Here is a 19,806-nt window from a genome sequence, read left to right on the forward strand (position 1 = left end):
CACGGATCCGCCCTGGTCCTTGAGCAAGGTCACCTTACATGCAATGTCCTGCAAAATGTCCTATTTCCATGAGTCCTTCCACTAAAGAAACATGGGGGTATGCTGGCAAGGAAATTGTCATACCTACTTGGCTGATGGCTCCCAGCAGTTGATTACTTAGTCAGTATTGAAGACTAAAAGCTTGCCAGTTTTGTGTTTTAACATAGATTATGTTACTTTCAAAGTACAATCTAAGATAACACAACATAAGATATTGTTTCTAAGTTTGGACTTTATTTGAATAAAGTGTTCCCTCTGCTTTTTGCTAGTTAATGAAGATGCTCTTTGAATGTTCAGATGAACGAATTGACTTGGAACTCATTTCTTTTTGCATTAATCTTGCTGCTAACAAGAGGAATGTACAGCTTATCTGTGAAGGTTAGTGACTTTGAGCTTCATAGGTAACTTCTGTAACATCTGCTAATTGGCATATTATGGGAAATAGGATAAAAGGAACTAAGAATTATAATAGATACGTAAATCCTATTTTTCAATAAGGTTTTTCCTTATAGCTCTAATTCTTAATTTAATTCTATGTCATGAGCAGAAACACCCATCAGTAACATTTTCTAAATTAAGGTTAACACTGAAATTTGATTTTTTTAAAAACATTTTTAGGTGAAATGAAACTTTTTATTTGCAAAACATTCAATTATAACAAAAGGGGATAAAATACATTTGTATTAGGTTATGTTTCTATAATGTCTTGGTAAAGTGTCTTGTCATACATTATAATGTTTTTCTTATTTGAATAGTTTTTCTTATTTGAAAAGTTTTTCTTATTTGAAAAGTTGTAGGTGCTCGTTATAAAAATGTACAAGTGAGCAAATAGGAAAAATTTAATCTTTACTCTTACCATTCAAAGATAAATATTAGATTTTAGTAAAATACTAATGTGTATTTTCAAATAAAAATTGTGATTCTCTAAATATTATTTTTAAATGAATATCTTGAATATAATTTAATATGGTTAAAACTTTTATAAAACATAATTGTTAGTAGATGCAAAATAGTTCATTAGAGGATTTTGCCAGGGTTTATTCTAGTTCAGATGTTTGATTTGTTGCCACTTTTTTTGTTACAAACAGTGCTGTAGCAAATATCCTTTCTCTATATCTTTATGCATTTCAGTTTTATATTCTTAGGCTAAATTACTGAAGTACGATGTTTTTCTGGTTCAAAAGAATTTATGTTTTTTTAAAACTTTATTGTGCAAATTCCAGACACAAAAGAGCAGATGCTGTATAAATCTATTTATATGAAGTTCTAGATCAGGCAAAACTAATCTGTATTTTTAAAGAAGAAACCCAAGAAGGAGAAGAAGAAGGGAAAAACTAAAAAGTGTGTCTGAAGAGGAGTATTTGACTGGGAAGGGACACAAGGAAACTTCCTGGAATGAATTGAGACACTCTGTATGTTGATATGTAGTATGGGTTGAACGAGCATGAACCTTTGTCTACCATTCTACACTTAGGGCTTGTGCATTTTACTGGATGTTAATTTTTATAACAACAAAAAATCTTTAAATTTAAATTAACTTTAACTTTAATGGGAAAATTTTCTATTTCAGGAAATGGGTTGAAGATGCTCATGAAAAGGGCTCTGAAGTTCAAGGATCCATTGCTAATGAAAATGATTAGAAACATTTCCCAACATGATGGTCCAACTAAAAATTTGTTTATTGTAAGTATAGTTTTTAGCTTTCTGTCTATTAAAATAAACTGAGTTGTAGTTTTAAATAGCTATATTTGAAAAGATAACTCTTACTGAGCTCTCATCAGATATTTATTCACAATCCCATTGGCTGTTCTACCATAAACTTGTTAGGTTTAGCTCTTAGAAATCCTAATCTAGGCTGGCATGGTGGTGCACACTAGTAATCCCAGCAGTTTGGGAGACCGAGGCAGAAGGATTGTAAGTTTGAGGCCAGCCTCAGCAACTTACAATTAAGTAAGTCCCTAACTTACTTAGTAAGTCCCTAAGCAACTTAGCAAGACTGTCTCCAAAAGGGGAATTTGGGGCGGGGACATAGTTGAGTGGTAAAGTGCCTCTGGTTTCTTTTTTCAAAAAAAGAAAATCAAAAAGAAATCCAAGTCTACCTTTTAATGTTGTTTTTGTTTTGTGATCTCTACTACTAATTCCTCCACCCTCATTGCAGTCTTCTTGCATCAGACTAACTCACCACAGGCTCCCTTTGCAAGTTAGCTCAATGTTATTAAAACAGGAGAATAGCATTTGATGTTTACTTTTTCTTCCTATGGGTTACATTATTAGATTGGTTCTTCTTGTAATTTAAATTTGAATTAAAATTCTGTTTTATTCAGGATTATGTTGGGGACCTTGCAGCCCAGATCTCTAATGATGAAGAGGAAGAGTTTGTGATTGAATGTTTGGGAACTCTTGCAAATTTGACCATTCCAGACTTAGACTGGGAATTGGTTCTTAAGGAGTACAAGTTGGTTCCGTACCTCAAGGATAAACTAAAGCCAGGTCTGTTCTAGGTATTTCACTTTTGCATTATCATTAAGGTCATTCTGTTGTGAACAAGGCTGCTAGAGCAACATTTTCAACTATTGTTATACTAGGCAAAACATGTTCTTACCACAGTTCTGTCCCCCCAGAAGGGTGGTCATTGGTCTCCTCTTAGATGAATATTCTCTTTTCTCTCTCCTGACAATATATTTTCTTCCTTCTTTATCCTACCTTTCTTGTTGTTTTGTAGGTTTTTTTAATATTTTTTTAGTTGTAGATGGACACAATGCTTTATTTTGTTTATTTATTTTATGTGGTGTTGGGGATCTAACCCAGGGCCTCACACATACTAAGCAAGTGTTCTACCACTGAGCTACAATCCCGGCCCCATTTTGTAGGTTTTTTAATCCTGTCTCTTTTTAATTACCAAATACCACCCCTATACATACCTACATACACACATACACACACAAAGTCCTTTTAAGCATTCAAATAAGCCTTTTTTTTTTTTTGTCTAAGCATGTAAAAGAACTAATTTAACAGCTTTACCTGTCTTTTCTGTGAATTGAAATTTGATGATATAATTGGATTTGAATCAGGACATTTCTTTTTTTTAATATTTTTATTTGTAGATGGACATAATACCTTTACTTTGTTTATTTAGTTTTCTTATGTGGTGCTGGGGATCGAACCCAGTGCCTCAGGCGTGCTAGGCAAGCACTCTACCACTGAGCCACAACCCCAGCCCTGAATCAAGACATTTCGATGAAAATTTTCTCTGGTTTGACTTTTCTAGGTGCTGCAGAAGATGACCTTGTTTTAGAAGTGGTTATAATGATTGGAACTGTATCTATGGATGACTCTTGTGCTGCACTGTTAGCAAAATCTGGGATAATCCCTGCACTCATTGAACTGCTAAATGGTAATTATCTTAATTTATTTTCATACTAATGACTAAGCAATTTATTAGTTTAAATTTTTATGTGGAGTCTGCAACATGAAATAGCATTTACCTTATTACATTAATCAGAAGAAACTTAAGTAGTTAAAAAAATGAACAAAATACTGCTAACTAGGATTGGATAGAATAAAAAGACCTTTAGACTATATAAAGTTGAATCTATAAAGCTTTTTGGGTCCAATTTTACAGATACTGCCCTTCCCTCACTTTCTCTCCCCTCATTAATATTCTATCATTTCTTCTTTTTGTCTAACTTTTTGTTAGTTTTAGTTGGATCTGTTCTTTTATTCAAAACTTGCTTTTTGTATCTTGATTTCTAAGTAGAAAAGTACATTTGGGAGCTGATTCTAAACATCATATTTTCTGTGGATCCATGGGCATTGTCTTATGAGCTTCCTGTGATGATGAACGTGTTCCCATCTATCTGTGCCAGCCGACATATGTCGCTATTGAACACTTAAATGTGGCTGTCAGGAGTGAGAACCTGAATTTTTAATTTTATTAGCTATGGTAGGATATGAAGTTTTGAACAATGTAGGCCTTGATTGTCTCCTTATATTTGTATTGCTCTTAAGTGGCCAGGATACATTGTTAATCTATAGAAAATTTATCTGAATCTAATATTATCTTATTAGGACCAAGTTCTCTAGTGTCTTTTACATTAAAAGTAGCTAATACTATAAAAATTTAAAAGGCTAATATGAGATGACTAAAGTCTCAGTCCTTCCTACAGCAGGTATAATGTATGTTTATTTTGTATTAATTTTAGTAAACTTTTTTGAAATGTAACATACATAAAGAGAAATGTATAAATTATAGGTATAGACTTCAATGAATTTTCTTTTTTCCAGTTGTCATTCTTTATATAATTTTTTAAAAACAGATTTATAAGTACTTACAACTCTTAAAATCCTACAAATGTTCTCAAGATATATAATAGATAAAAAATTATTTGAAGCAATAATATTTATCATTTTGATAATTCTAAGGACTTTTTTTGAAAAGAAAATAGAAATATTGCTTTAATTATTAAATTTATATCCTTGGACCATTTTGCAAAACCAACTTGAGAGGGCACAGCCCAAAGTCTAGCTGAAACAGAAAGAATCACCTAAGCTTTGGAGAAGATACTAGACTTTGCTTTAATAAGAACAATGAAAATTTAAAATGCACTGGAATATTTTTACCTGGTTGACAAAATGCATAGAGACTGATAACTCCCTGTTGGTGAAGTTGAGAAATAGGCCTTCTCAAACATTTTTCATTGATGTTCAAAAATAATGTGACATTATGGGGATTCATTTGGCAAAACCCATCACATTTATAAATGTATTTCTCTTTTATCCAGCATTTATACTTTTAGGAATTTACCCTGCAAATAAGTCTGCAAACATGTAAAATAATTTATAAAAATGATTTTTTATTATAGCATATTTGCAATGGTAACATTTTGGAAAAAAATTATAGTGACTACCAATTTTAAAACTCCTTAAATTATGGTTCATATACACAGCTAAATAAACATAGCTTTTAAAAGACTGAATTTAAAAGTTATATGTTTACCTATGTTCATATTATTGAAAATTATCCATATCATAGTGTTAGATTACACTAATGGAGCATAGGAGACATTGGATGATAAATTTTGTGATATAAATAAGGATCATAATAATATTTATTTTATAATCTGTCACTGGCCTAAATAAACACAAAACTCTAATAAAACTGGGTCTGTATAGAGGGGAGCAGATGAACTGGGATAGGGATGAAATTTTAAGTTATGAACTCTTATATAATTTTGATATTTGAGTGATTAAAATGTTACTTATTTTCAAAATAACAGTTTTTAAAATTATTTATTCTAATTTGTTATACGCAGAATGCATACATAGAGCACAATTTTTCAAGTCACTGATTATACACAAAGTATTTTCACACCATTCGTGTCTTCATACATGTACTTAGGGTAATGATGTCGAACTCATTCTACCATCATTCCTACCCCCTTGCATCCTCCCTGCCCCTCCCTCCCCTTTGCCCTATCTAAAGTTCCTCCATTCCTTCCAGGCTCCCCCCACATCCCCATTATGAGTCAGCATCCTCATCAAAGAAAACATTCGGTCTTTGGTTTTGGGGGATTGGCTAACTTCACTTAGCATCATATTCTCCAACTCCAGCCATTTACCTGCAAATGCCATGATTTTATTCTCTTTGGATGCTGAGTAATATTCCATTATGTATATATACCAAAGTTTCTCTCTGCATTCATCTACTGAAGGACATCTGGGTTGGTTCCACAGTTTAGCTATTGTGAATTGTGCTGCTATAAACATTGATATGGCTGTGTCCCTATAATATGCTGTTTTTAAGTCCTTTGGGTATAAGTATTGTGATAGCTGGGTCAAATGATGGTTCCATTCCAAGTTTTCCAAGGAATCTCCATACTGCTTTCCAGATTAGCTGTACCAATTTGCAGTCCCACCAGCAATCAATGAATTTTCAAAGTGAGCATACCCAACATTGTTGCCTTACCCACATAGAGAAATAAAACATTACCAGAATCCTAGAAATACCTCTCCCCTTCTCCAAGTCATTACCATCTTCATCAGAGTAGTTTCTATCTTTTTTATCACTGATAGGTTTTGCCTGAGTTTGAACTTTATATGGGGAATCTGGTTTATTTTGTCCCTCATTTTATTTGTGAGATTCCTTTATGTTTTACACAGAAGTTTGTTCATTTTCGTTGCTATAGATAATATAGTATTAGAAATAGTATAGTATTAGAAATAATTAAAGGAGAGACTAGGTAGTTGGGAGGCAAAAGTGAAAAAAAATATAGCTTATAAAAGGAGAATGAAGATTTTGTGGAGAGCTGGAGAAAGTTGAAGCAAAATGACTAGTGTCCTAGAATTGCTGGTCCCATAGTGATTTAATTGAGAGAGCTGAGGTATGTGAGAGTGAGCTAAGCATTCAGGCTTTGGTTTATCCACTGTGAGATTATCACAGGTAGGGGCTATATAATATTCTTTTTAAATAAATATATGGATTTTCCCAATTAAAAAAAAAACCTTTGGAGTTCAGTGAATGGATGTGTTGTAGATGAAGGAGGAGTAATTAACAGTGAGAATTTCAGCTCATTTTGTTTTAGGAAGTTCGTGATGGAGGTCATTTGGGGCAGACTGGACTTTAAGGGGCCCACAGTTTACTCCACACAACTAATTAGATACTATGTTAACCAAGAAATCTCTTTCTAGCATATCATTGAACTATTGGCAAGGTTTATGGCAAACTACAGTATTAGTAAATCAAATTTAATAACTAGTAGTTAAAATTAGATTTTATTTTTAAACATCAATGAATATTAGCTATTCTGTCAAATTATTTTATGTAATATTAAACATTTATTAATTAGCTTTTATTATTATATAGCTTTTTATGATTATAATGAGATTGAAACTAAAGTACTCATTTTATGCCAATGTGTAAAGTTTAATTTTGTGAACATTATTCAACAAAAGGAAGTATCTTTTTATAATAGTCCAGTTTCTACCCTGCCCAAAACTTAGAATTCAGAAGATGTAGGGTTTTTTTAATGAATTGTTTTTCTCATGTGAAGTCAATAAAATTAAGGCAAAATGCAAGTGGACTTATTTCACAAATTAAATTGTTTGAAGAATTCTTCTGAAGAATAGAAAGAAACAAAGCAAGTGGTGGTAAGTGTTGCCATTTCACGTTAGGAGCACAAAAGTTAATTTAGTCTGGTTTTTATCATGTATATTGGCAAAATACAGTGAAGATGACAGGGAAGCACTGTTTCTATTCTTTTCCATCAGTCTTGTCCCTCAGTTCCTATTTAGTACTACCCGATCTTTTCAGATGAACTATCTCCAGTAGTCTGATTAAACCTCCGAATTGATGTAACTTCTGTTTTTCAAAATCTTCATATTTTTCTTTGTATTTTAAAAATAATTAACCTACTTAATTTAATTATAACCAAATTTCTTAAAGCTACTATAAATATACTGTCATAAAATTTCTCCACTGATCATAGTATTTTAGAAGAAACACCAGAGACATAGATGATATGTGTCACCTATGTATTATAAGTATTTTAAACTGTTGTCCTTTACTTACATACTTGCCATAAACAGTGAGTTTATCTCTCTGTTATTCCCAGTAATTCTCAGTTTGGTATGTAAACATTATTTTTTTATGAAATTTTGTTTCCTTCTAGCTCAACAGGAAGATGATGAATTTGTGTGTCAGATAATCTATGTCTTCTACCAGATGGTTTTCCACCAAGCCACGAGAGACGTCATAATCAAGGAGACACGTATCCTTTCAGTGTTAGAGGATGTATCTCACATCATCAAAAACAGGCTTCTTTCTTGTTGTTCTTTATGTAAATATTAAAATGCTATAGAAAACACCAAGCTTTACAGTAAATTTAGAAGATACACTATTTTCCATGGTACTCTTTACCCTAAATCAATACAGGTTGAACATGACTAATCTGAAATAGAAATGCTCCAGAATCAGAAGCTTTCTGAATGCCAGCATGACACCACAAGTGGTAATTTTCATGTCATGTAGCATTCTCATTCAAAGCACAAGTATACTAAAATATTGTATATATGTGCTAAATAGCCTTCATGGTATGTACATAGGGTGTGTATGGCACATAAATGTGTTTCTTGTTCAGACTTATGTCCAATTCCCAGGATAACCTATTACATATAAACAAATATTCTAAAATCTAAGTAAATTTAAACACTCTAACTATTTCAGATGAAGAATTCTCTACCTCTATATTATATTCTATATAAATAGAATATAATGAGACCAATTTTATTTAACTTGTCAGGTTTTGATTACTAAGAAACTTGAACATGTCAGAATTTCCTTCCTCTACTAATATCACTTAACTATCACAGGTTCCAAGGACTGTCCTTCCAGTAACTTTATTTTCTGTACATTGGAAAACATGTCTGTTGTCAGGACTGTAACTATCCAACTGTAAAGTATTTAATATCTGCAAAACTCTCGGGCCTCAGACATTTGTTGCTAACTGCTGATGGATGTCCTTACCTAAAAGGGCCTTGGCATGGTGTATCCTAAGAGCATTGTGTGCCTATGTTTTCATTATGTTTCTGTGCTGGTGATCAGAGCCTTGCACATGTGAGGCCAGTGCTTTACCACTGAGCTGCATCCTCCACCCTTATGCAGTCCTAATTTTTAATAATCTTTTGCCATTTACTAACTGTGGGACCTCAAAAAGTTAGATGACTTCCTTAGCATACATTCTGACATCAAGAAAATGACTGTGGTAGTAAATAAAAAGACTTCCTACTTTGTGGGTTTGTTGTAACTATTAATGGATTTAAGGTGCCTATTATAGTTCCCAGTACCCAGAGGTACTCAGTAAATGGTAGTTAATCATTACTGCAGCCAAGGGGTACTCTATACAGTCACCATCCTTCTATGAGGAGCAAAAACAGTCCTGCCTTCTGTATTCATTGTGAATAATAACAGTGTCATGCACACAGCATGTCAAGCTGGAAATGTTATTCTCTATTGTCTCTGTTACTATACATAATTAATCATATATTCTACATAAGCATTGACCATCAAACACATCCTGATTTATAAAATCAGTCCTGGTTGAAAAGATAGATAAGTAAATATAAAACAATAATCCATTATGTTCAGTGTCATAAAGACATGGGTATATGAGACACCTGAGTATATATAATTAAGTCTGAGATTTTCTTTCAGTACATCAAATTTCTGATCATCAGATATGACCTACCTTATAATTTACTGGGTTTTTTTGTATATTTGTCAACTTCAAATGCATTCTCTCCTTTTTTTCCAACCCATGTCTCCTACTCATCAAAGTTTTATATACCATCTTCTTAGTTAATTAAGCCTTTCTAAATCCTATGCCTTTCTTATTCCCAGTAGTTCGTTCGTTTGTTCGTTCGTTCTTTCTTTCTTTCTTTCTTTCTTTACCTCTTTTTTTTATTTTTTATTTTTTTGGGGTTTTTTCTCTTTTAGCAATTTCATGCTTTTATTAGTGCATTATAGTTAAACATCATAGTGGTGTCCATTTTGACATAATTGTACATATGTAGAATGTAATTCACTCTACTTCAGTCCCCAGTACTTTTCCCTTCCCCCTCCCTCCCCCTGTTTCCTTTCCTTTACTGGTCTTATTGTTTTATAAAATTGGTGTTTTATACATATATGGGTGAAATTCACTATGGTATATTCATATTATGTACATAGCAAAAGATAAATTGTGGTATAAAGGTGTATTAAGAATTCTTAAAAAAAAAAAAAAAGAAAAAAGAAAATTTTTTTAACCTCTTAAAAGTACTTTCAATCGTCTGTTTATATTTTTATCTCTCCCAAAATATTTTGAGGTCCTCAAGCTCAAGTACTGTCTTTATCTTATCTTTATCTATACCCAAAAGTTAACACAGTACTTGATATGTGGTAAAAACTTGTATGGTCAATGAATACTGGTATCTAACTGGTTAATGTCCTTTAAAGTAATACCTTAAGAGATTTTTTAATTTTAAATGATGCTACCATTACTCAAAGCATTTTGAAACTCTGTGCTACATTCAAATCTAATGATGTACACTTTAGATATCACCTTTAGAGGAAAATTACCTTGCTTTTGAGGGAAAAAATTAACTTTTGGAAGCATATAAAGGCTCCAGAAGTTCAATCTGGGGAATAACAAGTCTAACTGAAGAAATCTTCATTTTTTTCTTTCTTTTTCTTTATTATTAGTTGTTCAAAACATTACATAGCTCTTGACATATCATATTTCATACTTTTGATTCAAGTGGGTTATGAACTCCCATTTTTACCCCGTATACAGATTGCAGAATCACATCGGTTATACATCCACGTTTTTACATACTGCCATACTAGTGTCTGTTGTATTCTGCTGCCTTTCCTATCCTCTGCTATCCCCGCTCCCCTCCCCTCCCCTCTTCTCTCTCTACCCCATCTACTGTAATTCATTTCTCTCCCTTGTTTTTTTTCCTTTCCCCTCACTTCCTCTTATATGTAATTTTGTATAACGATGAGGGTCTCCTTCCAAGAAATCTTCATTTTGATGAGGGCTATCTAAAAACAAATACTGGTTTGCATTAAAAGCCACATTAGAGGGCTGGGGCTGGGGCTGGGGCTGGGGCTGGGGCTGGGGCTGGGGCTCGGGCTCAGCAATAGAGTGCTTGCCTAGTATGCGTGAGGCACTGGGTTTGATTCTCAGCACTACAAATAAATAAATAAATAAAATAAAGATCCATTGACAACTAAAAAAATACACTTTTGAATAATATTAAAATCATTGAAAGTAATAAGCTTTTCCCTAGCTGTATTTCGTGAAACATTCCTTAAGTATTAACAGTTGTTTAATGAAAAATAGGGCTTTGAATAAGCTTGCAAAATAGAGTTTAATAGACTTTCTTTTTTTTTTCTTTTTTTTTTTTTTTTTACAGATTTTCTTGCTATAGGGTCTTTTCGAAACCTGTATGTATGTGTTCCTTCTAGAGGTTTAGAGCCTCTAGAAGGCTATTTTATATATAGAGGGTATTTAAAACATGTAACTTCAGAAGGCACTACAGAAAACAGTCAAATGAAAGCATAGCTTTCCTAGGTAACTTCTTTGAAAGACAGTTCTGTTTGCACTTCATTTCATAGGATTTTTAAAGAATGAAGTATTTAAAATACCTACCAAGTGCCTCATATATACAGTAAGTGTTTCAACCTTTGCTCCTACTCAGTACCTTAGTAGCCAAACTCACAGTATTAAGAGAACTTCTGTTTGACTGTTCTTCATTCTAACTTCAGTTTTTATTTAATACCAATATATTTGGGGTCTGTACTTTTAAAATAGTTATCCAAAAGAATACAAAATGTTGAAAACAGTGTAAATTGGCAATTAAAGACTGGCAGAATTAATCTTTTTACAAAAGCTCAAGGAATACTACTTCAATCTGATGCTTTCATCCGTGTTTTAAGATTAAATAAGTATTGCTGAAGTGCTTCCATCAAAATAATGAACTCAGAAATGTTTTGGTGTTCAGAAACCAAGTTTTTTATTGATGTCAGTGACAAATATATCTTGTTGCAACTTGTCACATACTAAATATTATGAAAATATTTAATTTCACCATTAAACAAAATATTTATTTGAATTTGTTTATCATCCTTTTTATTGTGATTTCCCCAGTGGGTCCAATATATTTAAACATTTTGAAAAAAGAATGTGTTAAAAAGAATTCATTCTGGACTGGGATTGTGGCTCAGCGGTATAGCGCTCCCTTAGCACGGGCGGGATCCGGGTTCGATTCTCAGCACCACATAAAAATAAAGGCATTGTGTTGTGTCCATCTACAAAAAAAGATCCTCCCTCCCCACCCCTCTCTCTCTCAAAGAATTCATTCCTTTTAAATAAAGAATTTTAATGGTGAATGTTACCTATGAGTAATAAAATCTAACTTTATATAAGATAACTAATTTGTCCTCTTAAATAATAATGTAGCAGAATATGGAACTCTAGGTTGACAGTCATTTCCCTCACAACTTAAAGGCACAACTTAGAGGACTTTCCCACCTGTCTGCTGGCCTGCATTGCTGCCAAGGAGAAGTCTAATCAGTCTAATTATAATTATCTAACCTAAAGTCTGCTGGTAATTTAATTTCCTTTCCCTTTAGAAATAACTTGTTTCTTTTTTTTTTTTTTCCTAAGAAGACCAGAAGAATGTTTATTTTCTTTAACATCAAGTTTTTTTGTTGTTTTTTGTTTTTGTTTTTACTAGAATTTGAATTTGTTTATTATCCTTGATTGATTTTTCTGAGTGTACAAATGTACTTTTCCTGTTTGTAGTTTTAAGTTTTTTTTTCAGAAATTTTTTCTTTTTTTTTAATAAGTATTTTTTAGTTGTAGTTGACACAATACTTTTATTTTATTTATTCATTTTTATGTGGTGCTGAGGATTGAACCCAGGGCCTAGGCAAGTGCTAGGCAAGTGCTCTACCACTGAGCCACAACCCCAGCCCCTCATAAAATTTTTCTTGAATGGTAATTTTTAGCTATTAGTTTTATGCCGTTGCCTTGGTTTTCTTGAGATTTCTATTACATTGGCTCTTCGTAGCCTATCTTTAAAATCTGTGATTTTCCAATCTTTTTTTTTCTTTATTTATGTTTTGATTTTATAAATTTACTTCCTTTTTACCTCATTTCTTTTAGGATTTTATCTGTTGTATCTTGTGTTATTTAAATGTAGTTATTATATCTATAATTATTTTTACTTTTATTTTTGTTTCTTTCCTAGTTTTTTTCTGGGTTTTGTAGTTCTGATTTATGTTGTTTGTTCATATATATTTTAATATTTTCTTAAATTCTTATCTCTTTCAAAATGACAGGTTCTATCTTTCTCTTACATGAAAATGCCTTACCATGTTTTCTCTTTCTTTCCCCCTTCCTATAACAACCATAGACGGGATTTGACTGTAATTATTTTCTATTGTTCATTTTTTTTTTTTTAAGCAATACTGTAATATACACTGGTTTTTTTTGGAATGATTTTGGCTCTCATTCATTTTTGTGTGAAATCACTCAGATCAAGAAAGCATTTATAGCTACACAACTCTAGTGCTTAACAAATGAAATATTAAAGTAAACTAATGATTTTAAAATTTGAAGTTAAATTTCAATTTAGCATTTAAACTTAGAAGAAATGGGGGATTTCTAATATTACTAAAGAGTCATGATCTCAAATGCAGTTTATATCTTTAACCATTTTTATTCAGAGGCTCCAGCATATCTCATAGACCTGATGCATGATAAAAATAATGAAATCCGAAAGGTCTGTGATAATACGCTAGACATTATAGCGGTAAGTAATTATTCTCTACATGTGTACATTTGTCTTCATTTTAGGCAGGAAAAGACATTATACACCTAATTTGAACTATGCATTCAATGTTAACACAATTTTGTATTTTGGTAAGGTTCAGAAAATTCTGATACTAAATTTTCTTTTAGAACATTAAGCCTGTTGGCTTCAATTTCTAATTATAGTCTCCTTACTTAACGAGGCTTTATACATGTGCAGAGTTTAAGCCTAATCTACATGTCATCTTGGAATCACTTGAGTTTTGAGGGTTTTTTGTTTTTGTTTTTGTTTTTTTGAGAAATTATTCTTTAAGATCAGGAAATTTAATAACTTCTGTTAAAACTAATAATTTTTATAGTTTGCCATTAAATCTCTTAAATAAATCAAATTTTGTGTTAACTATTTTTTTCAGTTTGAAAAAAATTTAAGTTTAACTTAAGGTTTTTAAACAGTTCAGACTAACTTTTTTCAAAAATAAGCTAATTTTTGTTATATGCATACACTTGCTTTGTAAGTTGCAATTGCTTTGGAATGATGGGAAATATAAAAAATCTTCATGTTATTCATGACTTTGGATTTTTCTTTTTCTTTTTTTTTTTTTTTTTACTTTTGGTTCCAGGGATTGAACCCAGGGGCACTTAACCACCGAGCCACATCCCCAGCCCTTATCTAGGGCCTCACTGAGTTTCTGAGGCTGGCTTGAACTTGCAATCCTCTGCCTCAGCCTCCCGAGTTTCTGGGATTGAAGGAGTGCCCCTACCACACCCAGCAACTTGGGAGATTTTTAAAGTATACATGACTAGAGAGATATGAACAGAGGATAATCTAAGTCTTGGGGTAGAAACATGCTGACCCTACAGCCTCTAATTGAGAAATTATGCTGCTCCAACAGTCCTCTGCTGGTCTTGGGCCTTATACCAGGGATGTGCCAGATTCTATGTATTTTTAAAAAGATTTTTTTAAATCTGTAGTGTATATTGCTGCACACAACCTGCCTGCTTTCTTCTGTCTCCTCTGCTGTATGAAAATGGTACTCAACAAAGTAACCCGGACCTTCATTTATCTAAATCCAATGAGCATTTTTAGTCTTCATTTTACTTTGCTGACCCTACCTCCTTGAAGGAACTTGTAGATCTTAGCATTAAAATCTAAAGTTACAAAGAAAATTATGTTTATGTTTTATTATTTTCATGATATAACCACAAGCTATGCGCATTATGGCTCTCTGAGATGCTGTTTTATCACTTTTGAGTGAGTACAAAAAAAATTGGAACAAGTAAATTGAACGATTTAGTTCACAATCTATGAATCTCTAAACTGGATTTACAAAGTAACTATTTGATGTCTTGCCACATAATCACAGATCATTTCACACTGTGGAAAACCTTAGTCTGAAACATTTACATAGAAAAACCGGACTTATTAAACTGGGAGTGTTTAAAGATATCACACGTGGATGATTCATGTAATGTGGCATGCGTGCTGTGCTGCTGCATTAAATCATACTCATGGTTCATTTTCTCAGAAGTGAAGTCCAGTAGAGCTAATAGAAGGGCACCAGGCCATGGAAACATCCCACATTCTTCCAGAAAAACCAACATAAGTAACATTGCTGGGCTAGGGCAGTAACTCAGTGGCAGAGAACTTGCATGAGTGAGGCACTGGGTTCAACCCTTAGCACCACATAAAAATAAATAAAGGAATTCTGTCCAGTTATAAGAAACAGTTATAGATGGGCAATATATAGTTATAGAAAAATAGTTAGAGATGGACAAAATAATGACATGGCTTTGCCTTTCTGCTGGTATGCTCCTATAAGGTTCAAGACCCTGGTTCACCTGGTTCACTTCTTGCTTATTTTTCAGGCTTAGTAAATTTTAATTTTTTCAATGTGAGTTTGATGTTTTTATTTTTTTAATTTCATACAAATTGGATTTAATAAGTTTTGTTAGCCCTGTTTTATAGTTTATTTTATATTTCATAAACAAAAAGACAGAAATTCAGGATATTTTTCCAGCTTGTTGGAATTTAAATACACAAAAATTTATATTTACACAAATGTGTGTGTGTATTCCTTGCCTGTTTCTTATGTATATTGCTTTATTTTTTTCCTTTAATTGGCAACAGTTGGACTTAAAAGAACCCAAGCATAGTATGAAAGAGAAAAATCATGATTTCTTAAATAAATTTCATTTAGTTCTGCCTTTTACTTTGAGGCCTGACTTGGCATATTTAAAATGACATTGTACAGGTTAGCCTCCTCAGTATTTTAAGCAGAGATTGTTTTAGGATATAATTGTACTTAGAGATCTGATTAGAAAATGCCATGGCCAAGTCTAGAGGTGACACTTGGGACAGTTCAGAGAGTATGTGCATAAAAGTCAATAACTTTATTATGTGTGTGTTTAATTTGTGTATATGTGTATCATTCAGAGAAATGTTTTTCTAAGACATAAAAGCATCTTTTTAATAGCTGCTGCCTTAATTATAATGAATAGCTAAATTACTCTAGACCTGCTGTAATTTAGTATGAAAAAGTGTATTAAATAAACCATATTACAGTCTCAATTAAGGGGCTGCCACTTTAAAGGAGAAAGGAAAATCTGTTTTCCATCAGTTACGTTAGAACACAAAGCAGATCTCTGTAGTCCTATGTTGTCCTATAGTGTGTTGATCAGATACAAGGTGTGACGGAAGCCAGGGACAAAAGAGTTTTCCTGATAGTGAACAGACTCTGATAATAGGCTGGTTAAGGCTTCATAATGTTTTACTGGTTAAGTAATAAACAAAATGATGTAGGACTTCAAAAAGGATGGCACATTCCATGTAAAATCAAACCATAAGTCTTTTGTGACACTTTAGAATTTCTGGAAACTGAGTGCTTAAGATCATACTGTCAGAAGCTGAGAAGAGAATACAAGACATTTTGTCTTCTAAATACAGGATAAAGTCAAGGCTCAAAGCCAGGACACAAAGTATAATCCTCATAAAAAGAAGTGTTTCAACGTGAACAAAAACCAACTATATCCCTAGAATATTGCCACAAAAGCTTGTTAGATCTAAGATGATGGCATCCTAGAGGTGACTGAAATGCTGTCTCTGAGTTCTCATAGTCACTGCCTGATAAAGAGGGTGGGCAGTGGGCATTACCAGGGGAGTAGAGATTGGGAGAAGGTGTTACAATTGATTTTTTTAAATCTTTTTTTATTTGTTTTTTTTTTTTGATGTACATGATAGTAGAATGTATTTTGACATATTATATATACATGAAGTATAACATTCTAATTAGTATCCCACTTTTGTGATTATACATGATGTGGAATTTCACTGGTGGTATATTCATGTATGAAAATAGGAAAGTTATGTCCGATTCATTCTACTGTCTTTCCTGTTCCCTCCTCTCTCCCTTCCCTTCATTCCCCTTTGTCTAATCCACTAAACTTTTCTATATGCCCCCTCCACCATCATTGTGTGTTAGCATTTATGTAACAGAGAAAACATTTGGCCTTTGGTTTTGGGGGATTGGGTTATTTCACTTAGCATGATAGTCTCCATATACCAGCAGAAGTTATAGTCATTCTTTTTTCTGGCTGAGTAATATTCCATTGTGTATATATATCATGTTTCTTTACCTGTTCATGGCTGGAGGGCTAGAATTGACTTTAGTTAATTATGTTTACTTCAGTGAACATTTTAACCCTGGATATTCATTTTTGAGTAGCTTTTTAACTTTTAAAAAGAAACTCCTATACTATACCAGTATTTTTCAATTATTTGAGATAATAATTTCAGTGACTTTATGAAGTCATAACATTAAGTATAGGCTTTTAGTCTTAAAGTGTTAGAACTTGAGTAAGTCCTAGATTTGTTTCATTGTGCAAATGAAGAATCAGGCCAACAGAGATTAAGATACCTTGAGAAATGTGCATACTCCAGTGGGTATCAGAGCCAGCACTGGAAAACAGATCTCCTGATTCCTAATTTAGTGCCCTTCCATATTATGTGTAAGCCCAGACTCTGAAATACAAAGAAACTGATTTTTCCAGGGCTACCAAACTGTGTTGTTGGGCATTCCAGAGTGCTGTGGAAGATAGGATAAGGGCACTGGAATATGATCCTTTGGAGTATGACTAAACTTTTTACTTGGTTTTCACTGAAATGGAAGAGGAAAGAAATAAAAAGGAAAAAAGTTGTTTGAGGGGTGGGGGAGGTGGAATATTAAGTTGTTGATACATTTTATCTTGGGAAATATATTTTAAGATTCTCTTTTTCACATTTTCAGCCTTAAAATTATCTTTTTAAAAAATAGAACAATAGTAGTAGGTGGCAGTTGACTTAATATCAGTGCCTAAAATGTGCTTTTGAACTTTTCCTAAAATTTAAACTATCAAGACCACTGTCTTATCCTATTAATTTACTACAATTGCTAAATAGGATCTCAATAGTCATAAGCTAAAGCTTCGATTTTCAAAAAAATCTGATAAAACTTTTCAGAAACATATAGATGAGTGATTACCTTCATATAGCAAAACACTGCTGTCTCATTTGATTCTAATACTTACTCCAAAGAATAAAGTGTAACTACTTAAATGAATACTTGTTAACTAAATGCCAATATTTTATTCTAAGATGCTGTATTTGTTACATGTTTGAAACCTGAGGCTATATTATCACAAACTAAAACAAACTTATGGCCAAAGTACAATATCTTACAAGTGTTTCATTTTTAGAGAGAGAGAGAGAGAGAGAGAGAGAGAATTTTTTAATATTTATTTTTTAGTTTTCAGTGGACACAACATCTTTGTTTGTATGTGGTGCTGAGGATCAAACCCGGGCCGCATGCGTGCCAGGTGAGCACGCTACCACTTGAGCCACATCCCCAGCCCCAAGCCTCTAAATTTAAAAGTATATACATTTTAAAATATTTTTCAAAAGTACCCATTGATATTGGAATTTAAAATGCCATTAAAACTGGTGGGATGGAGGGGGTGTGAGGGTAGGAATGACTGTAGAATGAATTGGACATTATTACCCTATGTGCACATACGATTACGTGACCTGTGTAGTTCTACATCATGTACAACCAGACAAATGAGAAGTTACGCTCCGTTAATGTATATTGTGTCAAAATGCATTCTACTGTCATGTGGAACTAATCAGAACAAATGAAAAAAAAAAAAAAAAAACTGGTGGGAAGCCAAATGTGACGGCTCTCACCTGTAATCCTGGCAATTTAGGAGAAATAAACAAGAGGATCTCAAGTTCAAGTCCTGTCTCAGAGACTTGTGAGGCCCTAAACTTAGTGAGACCCTAACTCAAAAAAAAAAAAATAGTTTTGGGACTGTATCACATTCATAAAGCCCCTGGGCTCAATCCCTAGTGCCAGCCCCCGAGTCCCCCCGCAAAAATAAATAAACTGGTAGGATATATAGCATTATTTTGGTGATGAGTCTCTATTTTTTGTAATTTTTGAATTTCAATGATGAAAATATTCCCTTTGAAATTATGAAAATCCAAATATTTTCAAAAAATCATGTTTTAATTCTTTAAGACTTTAAAAATAGGGGAACTTTTAAAGCCTGGACACTACCTGCTCAAGGGGTTTTTTTTTTTTTTTTTTTTTTTGGTCAATTTTCAACCTATGATCTATAACAAAAAAAGTACATACATACAAAATCTCAAGGCCACCTCTTATGAAAACACTGCTTGTCATTGTAATAGATTCTGTAAATATTGTTGGGTCTTTTTGTAAGATGTAATTTTCAATATTCTGGATAATGACGGTTTGGTATATAATAACATTCTATCTCATATTTCCTAAGGAAAAACTTTGTTTTGCTCTTTTTTTTTTAAAGAATCGAGAAAACCATAGTGTTTTCATTGTGATAAGTAGTAATGCATAAGTTAATCATTATGTTAGTCACAGATATTAAACCTATTGTTTTATAGTAAAAAATACTTAAAATCATAATAAATTACTTTAAAGAAGAAAGTAACAGTACAATCTTCATCCTTACTACTATGCTTTTTGAGCCTTATAATGCTAAGAGAGGTACTGGTTCTGTAGGCTAATCCTATCACAAACTGACATAGAGAGAGATGAAGACTTTAGAAGAGTGCTAAGGGTAGTCTCGTTACATGTGATGCTAGGTTCTGTGTGAACTTACTGCCTTAAAAAATCAGCTTTACCAAGAGAGTGTCAAAAGTTAGCCATGAATGCTCATGGATGTTTTTAGTTTGTACATTTGGATTTTTGTCAAATAGTCTCTTTAAAGAAACAAATAAACAAAAATACACACACACACACCACACACATACATACATACACACTTTGTAACCAGACATAACCCTCTATGTTCATATATGAATATACAACCAGTGTAATTCTACATCATGTACACCACAAGAATGGGA

General features: G+C 32.8%; 1 protein-coding gene across 4 annotated transcripts in view; it reads left to right on the forward strand.

Moving 5' to 3' along the window:
* The window catches only part of Kifap3 (kinesin associated protein 3), a 139,674-nt gene that overhangs the window by 80,839 nt on the left and 39,029 nt on the right, over positions 1-19,806 (forward strand). For all 4 annotated transcript variants that reach the window (XM_076872969.2, XM_076872968.1, XM_076872967.1 and 1 more), the window contains 6 exons: positions 309-417; positions 1,610-1,722; positions 2,364-2,529; positions 3,308-3,433; positions 7,707-7,805; positions 13,307-13,392. In XM_076872969.2, coding sequence (XP_076729084.1) covers positions 309-417; positions 1,610-1,722; positions 2,364-2,529; positions 3,308-3,433; positions 7,707-7,805; positions 13,307-13,392 — 699 coding nt within the window. The remainder of the gene's footprint in view (positions 1-308; positions 418-1,609; positions 1,723-2,363; positions 2,530-3,307; positions 3,434-7,706; positions 7,806-13,306; positions 13,393-19,806) is intronic.

This window comes from Callospermophilus lateralis, chromosome 13 (assembly GCF_048772815.1).
Source record: "Callospermophilus lateralis isolate mCalLat2 chromosome 13, mCalLat2.hap1, whole genome shotgun sequence".
Lineage (NCBI taxonomy): Eukaryota > Metazoa > Chordata > Mammalia > Rodentia > Sciuridae > Callospermophilus > Callospermophilus lateralis.